Source organism: Dermacentor andersoni, chromosome 4, assembly GCF_023375885.2.
Source record: "Dermacentor andersoni chromosome 4, qqDerAnde1_hic_scaffold, whole genome shotgun sequence".
NCBI lineage: Eukaryota > Metazoa > Arthropoda > Arachnida > Ixodida > Ixodidae > Dermacentor > Dermacentor andersoni.
This window is the reverse complement of record NC_092817.1, coordinates 85,020,525-85,033,963: the sequence shown is the minus strand read 5'-3', so window position 1 is coordinate 85,033,963 and position 13,439 is coordinate 85,020,525. Positions and strand designations below refer to the sequence as shown.

General features: G+C 44.9%; 1 protein-coding gene across 5 annotated transcripts in view; it reads right to left on the bottom strand.

Annotated features, from left to right (window-relative positions):
• Positions 1 to 13,439, bottom strand: part of Sbf (SET domain binding factor) — a 160,577-nt gene that overhangs the window by 48,408 nt on the left and 98,730 nt on the right. For all 5 annotated transcript variants that reach the window (XM_050183387.2, XM_050183385.2, XM_050183386.2 and 2 more), the window contains 4 exons: positions 11,344 to 11,472; positions 9,922 to 10,127; positions 8,623 to 8,869; positions 5,980 to 6,178 (listed from right to left, as the gene is read on the bottom strand). In XM_050183387.2, coding sequence (XP_050039344.1) covers positions 5,980 to 6,178; positions 8,623 to 8,869; positions 9,922 to 10,127; positions 11,344 to 11,472 — 781 coding nt within the window. The remainder of the gene's footprint in view (positions 1 to 5,979; positions 6,179 to 8,622; positions 8,870 to 9,921; positions 10,128 to 11,343; positions 11,473 to 13,439) is intronic.

Sequence of the window (13,439 nt, the reverse complement as noted above, 5' to 3'; positions counted from 1 at the left end):
AAAAAGCACACGCTAGAAGTGGGTAAATACCGTAATCAGACATTGTGAGCTAACATTATTGCTTTAAAATTTTCCTAGGCCAGGCCAACAATAGCCGTTTTCGACAGGAGATGACTTGGATTCAACACATTCGCTGTCCACTAAGCTCAGCCAAGAAAGGCACTACCACTAAAGGGAATGCTATTGGGGCCACCACAGGGGACAGGCACGTGCATGTTGACTGGTCAAGTTCGAATTATCTGGCAAACTAAAGAAAGTTTGGCCCATAGAAATGCATGGGCCCAAGTCAGGACCTTCGGTCAGGATCGAATTTACTAGAAAATCAAATTAACCGGAGTCGAATTAACAGAAGTCTACTGTATCAGCCTTTGCTATAAGTTGCAGAAGTGCATGTGAAGTGGCAGCACTGCTCCTGGTTCATACAGATAAAAATTTCTAGTTTGTTTGCATGGCAATGAGAACAAGTGCCTGAAAAATGGCAGCAGACAATAAGCCTTGCACACAATCCAGTGCGTGCAGGTCCAGTTGGCTATCGTTTCAAGCAAAGTCAGCTTGACTCACCCTTTTACATGAATAGTGCCATTCTTTGCCAAGGTTAGAATGGCACTATTCTTTGCAATGCAAAGATTAGATTTGGAGACATTACTGCAGAGCTATGAATCCAGATGCCACAGTGCAAAAGCAAAAGAGAGAGAGAGAGACAGAAACAAGCTTTCATGGTATGCTGGAGATGTTGACCTGACATGCTACTCCAGGTGCTAGGTGATGATCATGACATATACAGTGATAAACACTTTACAGCACGTACAGTCACACACACACACAGTCCCACACACACACACATGCACGCACACGCACACACACACACACACACACACTTACACATAGATACACTATAGAGATATTTACAAAGTTTCGGTAAGCCTCGTGTCCCGCAAGAACATCAGCAGTGCCTTCGTGGTGCGTAATGCACAGGTGGTACTTTGCCATGGACCGAGAATGTGCTGTAGTGCCATGCTCGAGTCCCATTGAAGGTGCAGTGAAGCCTTCAGAGGCTCCCTCTCTAACGCATAGCAGTAGCAGTCGCACAGACATGTCGCAGGTCTTCAGGGACGTTACATTCAGAGTATATTGGCAAGTTCGTGAGTTGAATCTTACACCTGAAGTAGTTTGTGTAGGCCACGTTGAGTCTTATGCGGTGAAGGCATGCTTGGTCTTGTCTATTGAGGCCTCGCGCCATGAAAAAGTTGCATGATAGATCTATATCATACAGGGGTCCGTACTGGTAGCTGGCATCTGTCCAATGGCTGGAAATGCCAAGCATGTGCAGGTACCAGTGTCACCACATCTTTTTGCGAGAAAGGTATCCGGACCATTTTTCTCGAAGTGTCGTGTCCAGCTTTGGCAGCATGGTCAGCCTGGACTTTGCCTTGTATTCCCCAGTGGGCTGGTAACCATCGCAGCACAACGCTGTGATGCAGTTCACAGGCTTAATTGCATAGGCGTCTGATATCCATTGCGAGTTCTTCCAGCAGTGTGGCAACTTCAGGGACTGCAGGGACTCTTGAGACGGTGAAGATGACCCAAGACTCGGCTGTCTGCTCTATGATGTAAAGGGTGTCTACTAAGTTGACATGTCCAAATTCCCTGAGTTTTCCCGGTTTTCCCTGAGTGTCTTTGCAAAATTGTCGGAGTGATGCAGAACTATGTTTTATGTCAAAACGGGCTGAAACCATATTGCCCGATGCTGTCACTCTCTAGTAAGAATATGAAAAATATTTAAAAAAAGAACGACCTAATCCAATTTCAATACTAAGGAGTAGTGTTTATGTTATTCAAAAAGAAAATAGAAGGGAGGGCTTAGTAAAATGCACATCAAATAAAATGTCTTTAAAAAAAATGCAAATCGAGTCGGACATCCTCAAACACGAATAAAAAGGAGATACATACAGAAGCAAATATTTTCGAATATGAGCTATTTCTATCAACTGATAGCAAGCTCAGTGGTATGAGGCCCTAACTTTGTCACAATTAGGATTCTCTCTCAACAGCTTGTAAATCAACCTCAATTGTTCTGACATACTCTCAGCCCGCGCACGACACCTCAGTGTTGTGTTTCACTGCTTTAAAGAATTTATACTGGTTTGGATGAGGGACACCTGCATCTCGGCATCAGCCAACACTTTGTTTTTTTGAGCTCAAGCTCCTTCAAAACGGTGGCAGCACGCTTCCTTTCCCGTTCATTCCTCAATACGTAGCCCTTTCTGTTCTTGTCTTCCTTCCCCCACTCGTTCGCCCCACGGACCATTCGAAGCATCTTCTTCGTCAGTGGCACAGTTCACATCCGATTTTTCTAACTCCCTAGGGGCCGCGAAAACATCTGAAAAATCGGCCAGTTGGAAAAAATAAATGCATGTCATCTACTGCCCTTAAGGGCTCAAACCGCCACAGGCACATTCGAAAATGCCCTGAAGGCCTGTCGGTACACGTATTAGGCACATCGGTGCTCGTACTGTGACAGGAAATACAGGGTGCATGAGTGTATAATTAAGGAATACATACTCTTTCCCGTGGCAATAGCCCCTTTCCACGCTTGTTAAGCTTCACTTCAATACTTTTGTGTATGTTTCACAAAGTAACATTTCTGTACACAGGTGAAGCTGACTTTTGGGAATTGGCCTTATGCAACGCATTGTGCTTTCCAAGCTTCTAAGCCAATCGCGAGGACCACAACGGCGGAGTCCGTGCCATCGCTGACAGCAGCGAATTCTTTAAATAAAAGACACGGCGCCCAACGGCAAAAAGCTTCATAGCGAACGTCGAAGCAGCTAGGCCTAGCGTTGCCGCAGTGGTGGCTACGGCTGCCAGCAGATCTGCGTGCAAGATTGCCGGTTCGAGGCGGCGAGGTAATCAAAATGGCAGTGGTGGTGGCTTTGATTAATGCCGTTTCGCACCTGCGGTCACGGCAAAACGTCCGTAGAATCGGATGGCAAAGAGTCCATGAATCTGAAATTTAAGACGTTCTGATACATTGACTCTATGGAGTACGTGGTGGTGCTGCAAAGCCGTCCAAATTATCGGGAATCCAGAAAGTTGGTCATTACACTGGCAACTCCTCCAGCCGACGACAGGACGTCAAAGACGATTCATTACGATTCCTGCCTGTTACTCGAGCCTGTCAATAAAATTACAGCTAATTTTCCTGATAGAGGCACAAATTCCCTGAGTTTTACCTGAGTTTTTCCAGACTACTCAAGATCCCTGAGAATCCTCGGTTTTCCCGGTTTTGCCAGTTAGTAGACACCCTGGATGTAAATAAAAGCCGCCCACCTTGCAGTTAGTTCAGTGACTGTAGCTGAAGTGCAGTGACGGAGAGTGGCAGAGATGGTAGCACCCGTAGACAGAATCCCCACACCGACAGCAGGTGATGTAGGCATAACAGAGCCATCAGTGTAAATATGATGGTGAGCCCTGTAGCTGGTGTTAACATGCTCTAGAGCAAAATATGTCAGCGCTGGACCAGGAGTATTTTTCTTGCTCTTGAACCCAGAAACAAAAGTGACAATGGACCACAAAGGAATTTTCCACAGTGGTTCCGTTGGCATAGAAGGGTTTTGATAATTCAGCGGGAGCAAGCACCGGACTACAGGACTGCTGCCTGAAGAAAGTGTATGACCCGGCACTCTGGCAGCAAAGCGCGTGTGTATTCGAAGAAACTCCTGCTGCAGAAGCACTAGAACCGACCGATAGGCGTCTGCTTTCTGCAAGGGTTGCTACACTTCTTGTGTTTTTAGGCAGGCCGAGGCACACCCTCAGGGACTTTTGCTCGTTCACATGTGAGTGTCCTTACGTTGGTTTGGGAAATGCCCTGTAACGCTGGAAGGCTGTATCATAGGAGACCTTCACAGAAAGCCATATACATGCGTCGCAGAGAATTTATGCAGCAGCCCCCAGTGTTGCTTGATAGCATACAGAAGATGTTCACGTAATACTCCATTTTTTTCTTTCGTATTCGGATATGGGGTGTCCACGTCATTAGTCTGTCGATTGTCACACCCAGAAACTCGTGACTTGACACATACCGAATGGGAGAGTGTGCAACCTTTAACGTGTAGCGTGAGACATCCCACCTAGTGAAAGCAATAGTGGCACAATTTTCTGGTGACATTGTTAGACCTCGTGCAAATAGAAAATTTGCAATAGAATTTATAGCTTTCTGCAATCATGTTTGATGGGCACGTCTGTTGCTACCACAGCTCCATATACAGATGTCATCTGCATATAAAGAGATTTCAATCAACGTGGGAATGCACTTCTCCAGTCTAATAAGGTCGCGCTTACAATACCACCCTGGGGAACTCCTCGATGCACTGTGTGCAGAGCTGTGTCACCATGTTTTGTGGATATGTAGACTGCCCGATCAGTGAGGTAGCCTGAGATCCAGCGGTACATACGACCACCAACTCCAATGACTCCAGAGCATATAAAACAGCCTCGTGAATCACATTATCAAACGCTCCCTTGATGTCTAGGAATACGCCAATAGTGATGTTATGTACAGCTTTGTTGAGTTTTACACAGTTGACAAGGCTGATCACACTGACTATGCTGCTGCAACCCTTTCTGACCCCTGACATTTGCGGAGGGTGGACATTCACATTCATCAGCAACCAGTCCAGGTGCATCAATACCATCTTCTCCATAAGCTTTCCCACGCAACTAAGAAGCGCAATTGGATTATAGGAGTTTATGTATGTTGGAGACTTGCCAGGCCTGAGGACAGGGATAACACGAGCTCATTTCCAGCAAGGTTCAAGACGGCCACTCTCCCAGCTTGCATTGAATATGGTAAGTAGGCACACCTTTGCCTTGTCGCCTAAGTACTGTCAAATTGGTGTAGCTGACGCAGTCAGGACCAGGAGATGCCTTGTTCACCAATTCCAACATGCCAAGTAGCTCCATAATCAAAAAAGGGTCGTCTGCTTCAATAGTGGCCACTGTCGTTGAAACCTCCTGTGCTGCTTGGGGAAAAGTTGCAAGCACCGCTGCAGCAGTGATCTTGGAGCAGAAAGACTCCGCCACATCCAACTCATTGCTGTTACGGGATAGTGCAATAGAACTGAAAGGATGCAGTTGAGTCAGCAGGGCTTTCAAGCTGCGCACATTGCTCCATATTCTTGACAGCGGTTTTCTGGGGTCAAGTTTGGAGCAAAAGGTCCGCCATTGCCTCTTGTCTAGCTTGTCCAGGTGACGCTGGATATGCCTTTGCATTCGCCTAGCGTCACGAATGTCATCAACAGACAGTGTCCTATGAGCACATCTCTCAGCTCTACGGCGCATTGCTCGAAGCCTTTCATACTGAACGTCAGCCGTTGAATGAGTTCCGAGGTGGTTTCAGATGTTTAGAGCTGCTTTGTTTTGCTTGATTTAGCTCACCCTCAATTGTAGCACTATAGATATCCCAGTTAGTGCAACGAACCCCTTCGTTGTGTGTACTGTGTAGGACAGCCTAAAAAGATGTAGGTTGGTACGTAGTCACTGCCATGACTTTCGGTGTCTGCGAACCAGGTTGCCATAGACATGAGGTGCACGAAGATCATGGTGACGACGAGTGCGCTGGATCGGTCATTCTTGAAGAAGGTTGGCTACCCATTGTTAAGAATTGCCAGGTTATTTTAAATTAAATTAAATTAATTAAATTTATTAAATTAAATAAATGCTCATTTAGATTAGCATTTATTTTGAAATAACAGATCAGTAATTAAATCCTAACCAAATGTAACACAGTGTTGATTTCCTTCAATGCCAACATGCTTGCTGTTAAGTGAGGTACTGATACAAGGACACAATCTGTTGAGAAGCCTGAAACAACACAGCTACTGTTCGTTACACAAGGTGTACTTACATATTCTATACGAGTCTATAGGCCTGGACAGTTGTTGGTTTTCAATATAGGCACTGCTAAGGTGAACAGCTCACCATATGGGTCGAGGGGGCTTCCCTTGAAGATGACACGGTAGTTGGTCAGGAATATGGCACCCTCTGCAGGTAACAGTGAGGGCCCTCCCAAAGTTGGTGCTCCGGTGCCCTCTTCGCGGCCATCTGGGATGAGGTAGCACCGCAGCCCTTCCATGGCCAGCTCCTCTCCTTGCAGCAAGCCCGGCACCAGCATTTTGGGCTAATAACAAGCAAAAGATAAAATTGAAAGAAGCGTGACAACACACATCAAAGGCTCTGCAACTGGCGACAGGTATATGAATGAAAAGAATGACTGTTTTATCTTTGCGTGATTTACCATATTTACACGCACGATGAACGCACTCACGTAATAAACCCAGCCCCCCCCCCCCCCTTTCCAATCAAGAAATTTTTTTTCTTTTTCTTTCTCGTATAATGATCGCACCCTGAACTTGCAGACGTGAAGTAAAAGACACATGGTACAATTCAGCATCCGATATGGCGCCCGGCGGGTGTAACTGTGACGCTGTGTCCGACTCCAAATCTTATCGTGTCTCATACTTTTATTATGATAGCAATTATATGGACACTCCAGGCACATTTTTATCAACATCATCGTCGTCGTCGCCGTGCCGCATGGTGTAGGTGTAAGTGAAAGTGCATGAGGGAAGCCGACAATCGTAGCTGAATCTCGCATGCTGTTTTTCGTCACGCAAAAGACCTGGGGGGAGGGGGGTGGGGGTGGGAGGGCATTGTACTCTGGCAACAACTGCGTGTTGCACAAGTGCGCCCGAGGGGCGCCTACAATAGCGGCTCAATCTCCCGCATACAAGGAAAGAAAGCGGGAAGAGAACACGCCATCTTCCATCGCGTGCATGGTGCCGATAGGAGGGAGAGTCGGGGGGGGGGGGGGGGAGGGCAGCGCTTTACTTTGGCAACAACTGCGCAATGCATGGCCGCGACGCACCCTATCTTCACAGTGATCTGCGTCTGGGGCCGAGTCGATGGCGGCGCATACCTTTGCGCGTGCTGCATTCTCGCCACTCAGTTTGCGTTGAAGGGAATGTTTGCAAGTTTATACGGCTGATCAAACTACTACCCTTACTTCATGTAGCTGTCTACACATTTGCTATTGCAATCGATGGTTTGCATTTTGGGTGAAACTGGCTTTTTTAGGGGTGGCCACGGGAAAAGATATTGCGAGAAATATTACCCCGCATAATGAACGCACCCCCCAACTTTGCGCATATCTCTCGGGAAAAAAAGTGGGTTCATTATGCGAGTAAATATGGTATTATATACTGCCCAGATAACTTACAGCGAGAAGCCTTGTGTAAACACACATCCTATATTGCAGACGAACAACCACATCAGTTGCCATCAGTAACTATGATTGCTTAACAACATGGCAGCAGTGTACCCAGGTGGCCTACTTTGATTCGAGTTCACCTTTGTAACTTGCTCTCAGTCGTGAAAGCAAGAAATAAATGGCAATATCAGCCTTCACTTAGCCTCATCTAATGCTGAGAAGAAAGTATTAGTTGTTCTTCTTTCTTATTAGAGATCACCTGTTCGGACACTGTTAGGCTTAAGAAAATAAGCCATCAAGCCATGAAAGTGTTTTTACATCTATTTACCAAATGATGCTGCAGCATTAGCTTTGTCATGCACTGGTAATACTGAACTATCTAAATGCCTGATTTCTCACTGTGTCATTAATTTAGCTGCTCATTCAAGCACTGAGCACAATGATGTCAAGATAAAAAGTTGATTTTGCGGCAAATCTGCCATGGTTCCGCGCAGAGGCAGTGCACGCACACTGAGCCTAGCATGTATCATGGTAATATGTCATGTATCAAGCAGCACAGTCAAAACCGTTTATAATGAGCTCGATAGTTTCGCAAGAAGAGGTCATTGCACGAGTAGTTCATTACAATATATGCGGATCCACCCTTCAAAATGCACAAGAATTACTGACACTGTAGTTGGTGTCAGCAGTTACGATTTGACATCCCTTTGGTCCGAAAATAGGATATCTAGTACCTTCACTTATGTTCCAGACACTTTTCAGCATCTAAGTGTGAGTTTCTGTTAAAAGAACCTCATCGAAAGAACAAAATGCGGCGTTGTAGCTCCATCGAAAGAGTGCCCGGCCGGTTCTGATCACCTACTATTTGGAAACAATGAGTGCATCAGCTGCCATCTTTTTTTCGAGATCATGTGATATATTTTAATTTCAGCGAAACACAGAGACACGAGCGGATTCTGCATATGATAGTGAAGCGTTCTTGTTCGCTGCAAGCATAAACTACTGTGGCATGCCAGCGTTTTGCAAAGGTCTTGCCGTTACGGTTGCAGCATCGGCCACACGAGCACCAAGAGGTCCAAACATTTTTTTGTTGTTTCATCGAAAAAAGCCCAAACTTGGAACGGCAAAATGCCATTGTGAATTGTAAACAAAAACAAAGCATCTACTAACCATAACCGCCGACTTTTTGCAGCTTTGCGAGGCAGTGGGCATTGTGCCGCATTTGTGCAGACAGTTGCACCACATCTGATCTGATTTATATGCTAAATGAAGCGAGAGGTTGAACATTTCAAATTTCGTTTACGCAGGAATGGCCAGAGACATAGCTGCAGCTAAAGCCCCAGCCACGGACTCACTTTGGGGATCGGGGGCAGTCGCTTGCTCTCCCTGTGGACAGCCTCGAGCATCTCCTGCTGGATAGCCACCACGCCAGGCACCATCTGGTGGAGGGCACGCACGTGCTCTTCCGTGACACCGCTCTCGTGGCACACCTTGTCCACAAAGCGGCCCACCAGCTTGGTCACGCCGGCGCCCACCAATTCCCATGCCTCCTCCTCTCCAAAGCCGCTCTCCCCGTCACAGGCGCTGTCCGTCTCTGCAACGCTGCAACAGGGGAGATTGACCGTTGGGAAATGAATGCCGGAATGAAATGCAAACAGGAAAGCGCATGATAAGACTGCGCATTTCACCCTTTCACATTTGCCTGTGGGTGTGACATTGAAGTGTTCAATTCACAGACTTCATTTTTGTACCTGTTTAGCAGCTGATTAGCAGCTGTTTGCACAGAGATAACACACAGAACTTTCAAATAACTGTGCTCCACTTTGTTTCCCACTATTCACGTTTCATTACAGCCCTGCCATTTTTGTTCACCAGTGGGTTCTTAATGCAAGAATTTGCTCTAAAGTGACAAAACATGGATTCTAGTATTTAATTCATGCAAACTGATGAGCAAAACGTGAACAAGGTGAATGCAGGAGCCAACGTTTCGACAAGTGGACTTGTCTTCTTCAAGGCGACGTACACTTTCCTCGCCACAGTATATATAGGTGGGGTTCTTCTAAAGGAGAGAGGGTGTGAGGCAGGAGGGTGCGGAAACGAGGGAAGGTGTGTTAGCGTGTCGAATTGAGAGTAAAGGAATGCTGTGCACAAGGTCAAAGCCAGGGCCACCACCCCCCTCACCCCGGTCTGTCAACGCACGCGTGTTAGCCGGCGTGTCAAGGGCGTCTGACATGCCAGCGTAAAAATCCATCTTGAATTTCCATCTCCTGTATTCCCCGTGTTTTCCCTGGATTCATGCAAACTGGACTTGAAGTGAGGATTTGAAGAAAACTAATGGTGGGAAACACTATGCAGTTAGTTGATAAACAAACACAGCCCCAGTCATGTAAAAGACATTCAGTACTCTTGCTTTCATGCTGATAAGCATACTAGTTGAGCTTTGTTATAATAAGGTCGTATCTGACATAAAGATATGTTTCTTATATCTGATATTCATTACAAACATATATCTGTTACATACTGAGGAACATTTCATACTTACTTAGTTATATCCAATAATTTGTTGTATTTGTGTTTGTCATATCAAGGTTTGACTTTATCTGCAAAGCATTTTGAAATGTCCAGCCTTTCTTTTGTGTAGTGCAAGGACGAACCTGTTGGTGACAATGCTGTTAGAGTTAGAGCGCCCGTCAGCTGCGACGTCTGCAGGGGCGGCTCGCCGGGAGGCGTCGAGCGGCACCCGGAGTGCGGCCATGCGGTTGGCATAGTGGATGGCTTGGCTGTACACAGTGGACTCTTCTCGGCTCGAAAGTTCCTCCATCTCGTCTTTGCTCAGCTGCCCACTCTGCTGGAGGCGCATCTGTGAGATGATACATAAGCCTTTATGAATTGTACTTGCATGAATGTAACATGTCCCCTATGTGGCAGTATTCAATGACAACCATGATACACAGCCCCAGGAATGAAGACACAGGCACACCAGGAAAGCTGTGTTTGCAAAAATAACACCATGAAGCTGGCTATCAAGATAGTGGACCAGGTCGTGGGAGCAAAAGTCCTTAGCACTAAGCAAGAAATCAGCTTAATTTAACGTTCACATATTTTGCAGCTGCTAAAGCTGATAACTAGCATGAAAAATGCAAGCACGGAACCTCTCAAAACTTCTTTTTTACACTTTGTTTATGAAACTATGTATCATAAATTACTTAGTTGCGATTAAGTTGCACTACATTTACTACGATAGGCCTTATCTTTTCCCCATTTCTCTGGAAGGGCAGCTGTGGAATCTTGGAGGTGAATCCCAGAGAGGGCAAATGGACACTCTTAGGAACAATTGCCGATTATTAACACATGTATAAGGGATATGTGTAATGTATTATCCCTTATTCATGATGACTGTCGTTTGCTCTATAATGCACTATGAAATCTTTGAAATAGGGTGCCAAATCCTGGCAGTGTCATTGCCGAATTGCACATTTGCTTAGTGGATGCAACTCTGCCCGACAAAGCATTTCATTGTAACTGCCTGCATGTCTGCCAGCGTGCCACCCCAACCATGTGACAATACTCTTTAACTGTGTACAACACCCCAAAGACAACAGGCTATGAGAGATGCCATAGTGGAAGTCTCCAGATTATTTTGATTGCTCAAAGGTCCTGTAACATGCACCCATAGTTTGCTACACACGCATGTTTGCATTTTGCTCCCATAGCGACAGGACTACTGCAGCCAAGATTAAAATCCACAACCATGTGTTCAGCAGAACACTACAGCCAGCATTTAGCCACCATGACAGGGAATATGCTTTAGTGTTCAGGTTCAGTACAACCGAACTGCGTGACCATCGTGTCAAATTTAACTTGACACCTGTCGTATACATGTGACATTATGTAATGCACTATTCTTTTTGTCATGGTTTGACACTGAAAAGTCACAGACTGTGTGAAAAGTCACCATCACTTCCAACGCATCGCCTGCTAAGTGTGCCTGCTACAAGTGCAGTTTGAAACACACTTCCCACAATCTCAAAGAAACTGGCAAGGTTGAGAGAGTTAAATGGTGGAGATTAACACACCTGTTCTGCACAAATCTCCAGTGCGCTGGGCTCTGGTGGCTTGATTAAAGTGGCTGAGCGACGACTGGATGAATCAAAGTTGTTCCTCGAGTAATCTTGCCTTGACCAGCTCAACGGGTAGTCCTTGTTCTGTAGGAAATGAACCAACACTGCTGTCAGTTGTTCTGCAAAAGGACAAAGCTAGCTCAATGGCTTGAGTATTCAAGCTAAGTTGTGATGCATAACCTATAAATTTAAATTGTATGCACACGCTATTCGATAACTGACAAAACAGGTCTTAAATGCGTGTGGCATTCATTTGTGCACCAGTGGCTATCTGCCATAGGTACATACCAACATGAATAGCCCTCCAATTTAGCCCTGTAAAAGACTGTGAAGCCATGCAGCCAAACTACTTCATTACACAGATACCGAATAAACGGGCAGAAGAGACCGTATGTGTGCCACGAAGAAACAAAGCATTTCTTGTTCTTTTTTGAAGAATAACTAAGAAAAAAAAATTTTTTTTTTCTTTCAAGGCTGAGTACCTATTTTTGCAACTGACTGAAAAACAGTTATTTGAGAGTGGCAACACAGCAAGGTGATACATTGCAAAGTATATTCCTACATTAGGTGAGCATCAAACCTTACTGACAATGCAGTGTCCCCTTCACTTGACTTATACTATCACCAAGTTATACTCCAGTCACAGGGAGCACCTTCTATTGCGATCTAGCCGAATCGGGATTGAATTTCTTAATTACAGTCGGATTCCTTGTGCAAGCTGCACAGGAAACCAATTGCTGTTGCGAAATAAGATTCCAGTCGAGCTTGATCGCAATCAAAAGTGCTCCCATGTGACTTGGATAGTGGACAATGTATTGATGCTGAACGCACATCAAAGTTACCTGCCCAAATCAAGACATTAAACCAGCAAATGGCACACTTTCGCTTTTCAATGTGGTTCTGTAATTTACTATCAGTAAATGTACTTTCCGTTTCAGTCTAGTGTCATTCCTTCCTAATCTGTTTAAAATAATAGGCACATATGCCCAGAGTCAGCTACAACCCACAGCATCAACCCCTACCTACAAGAATCCTAGGTTATGGTTACACATCTTTACACTAACAATGCGCTAAGAACAATCAACAACACAAATAAATTGCAAAGGAATGTAATCAGAACAATGTCTAAAAAAGACCACACAATGCATGTCTCCAGAAGAGTGTTATCCAAGAACAGTCATTCCAAAACACAGAATTCAAATGCCGTATTGGGCCACAAACTAGGAAAATATCTTGTAAGAGCACAAAAAAGGGCCAACACCAAACCAGTGTCAAATTCCAGGCATAGCTAGGAGAAGACTCAACAATTTGCATGCTGCCTTGTTACCATGCAATCTCCCAAGCCAACAGAAACTTGCATGTGTGCTAGCAAGAGGAGAGAATGCTAATTATACTCTGTTACTCAGGACACAATTACAAAAACACTCAGAACAGCTGTTAGTCATTTATGTTCAACCCCAGCAATGTGCTTGACAAAAAGTATGCTTGACAGGTGCGATTGCAGATTATAGACATATCACTGGCATGCTACCTGCACCTTGCCTAGCTTATGGTAGTGAATATGCACTGAGTCCAAGAAAATATAATTCATGTGTGGCTGCAGCTAGAAACACTACAAAATTTATTTTAAACATGGCAAGAAGAGGCTCACAAAAATACAGAAAATTACAGAAAATGTTAAAAATTAGGTGAGGCACTACCCTGATGGAGGCTTATCATTTAAATAAACAAATAAATCTGCACACTGCTGCAAAACCTCAGTGCAGTGGGTCTGGGAAATTGTAGCTCGAAGATGTGTTCCTACTTCTTGAGCGAGGGGGAGACCTAACCAGTTATCACAGTGGACAATGAAGATATTTTTTAACAGCACATTGATAGTTACAACTATGCATTTCATTATTTCATTCTCATGTCCACATTTGCACATATTCATCACCCTGTACTCCCAGTGAATTTTCTAATGGTATCAAAATGCAGATAACAAAAAGGGACATAAAACACAGCAATTTTATTTCATCCATGTCTTGACAGTACCACAAAATTTATAGTAT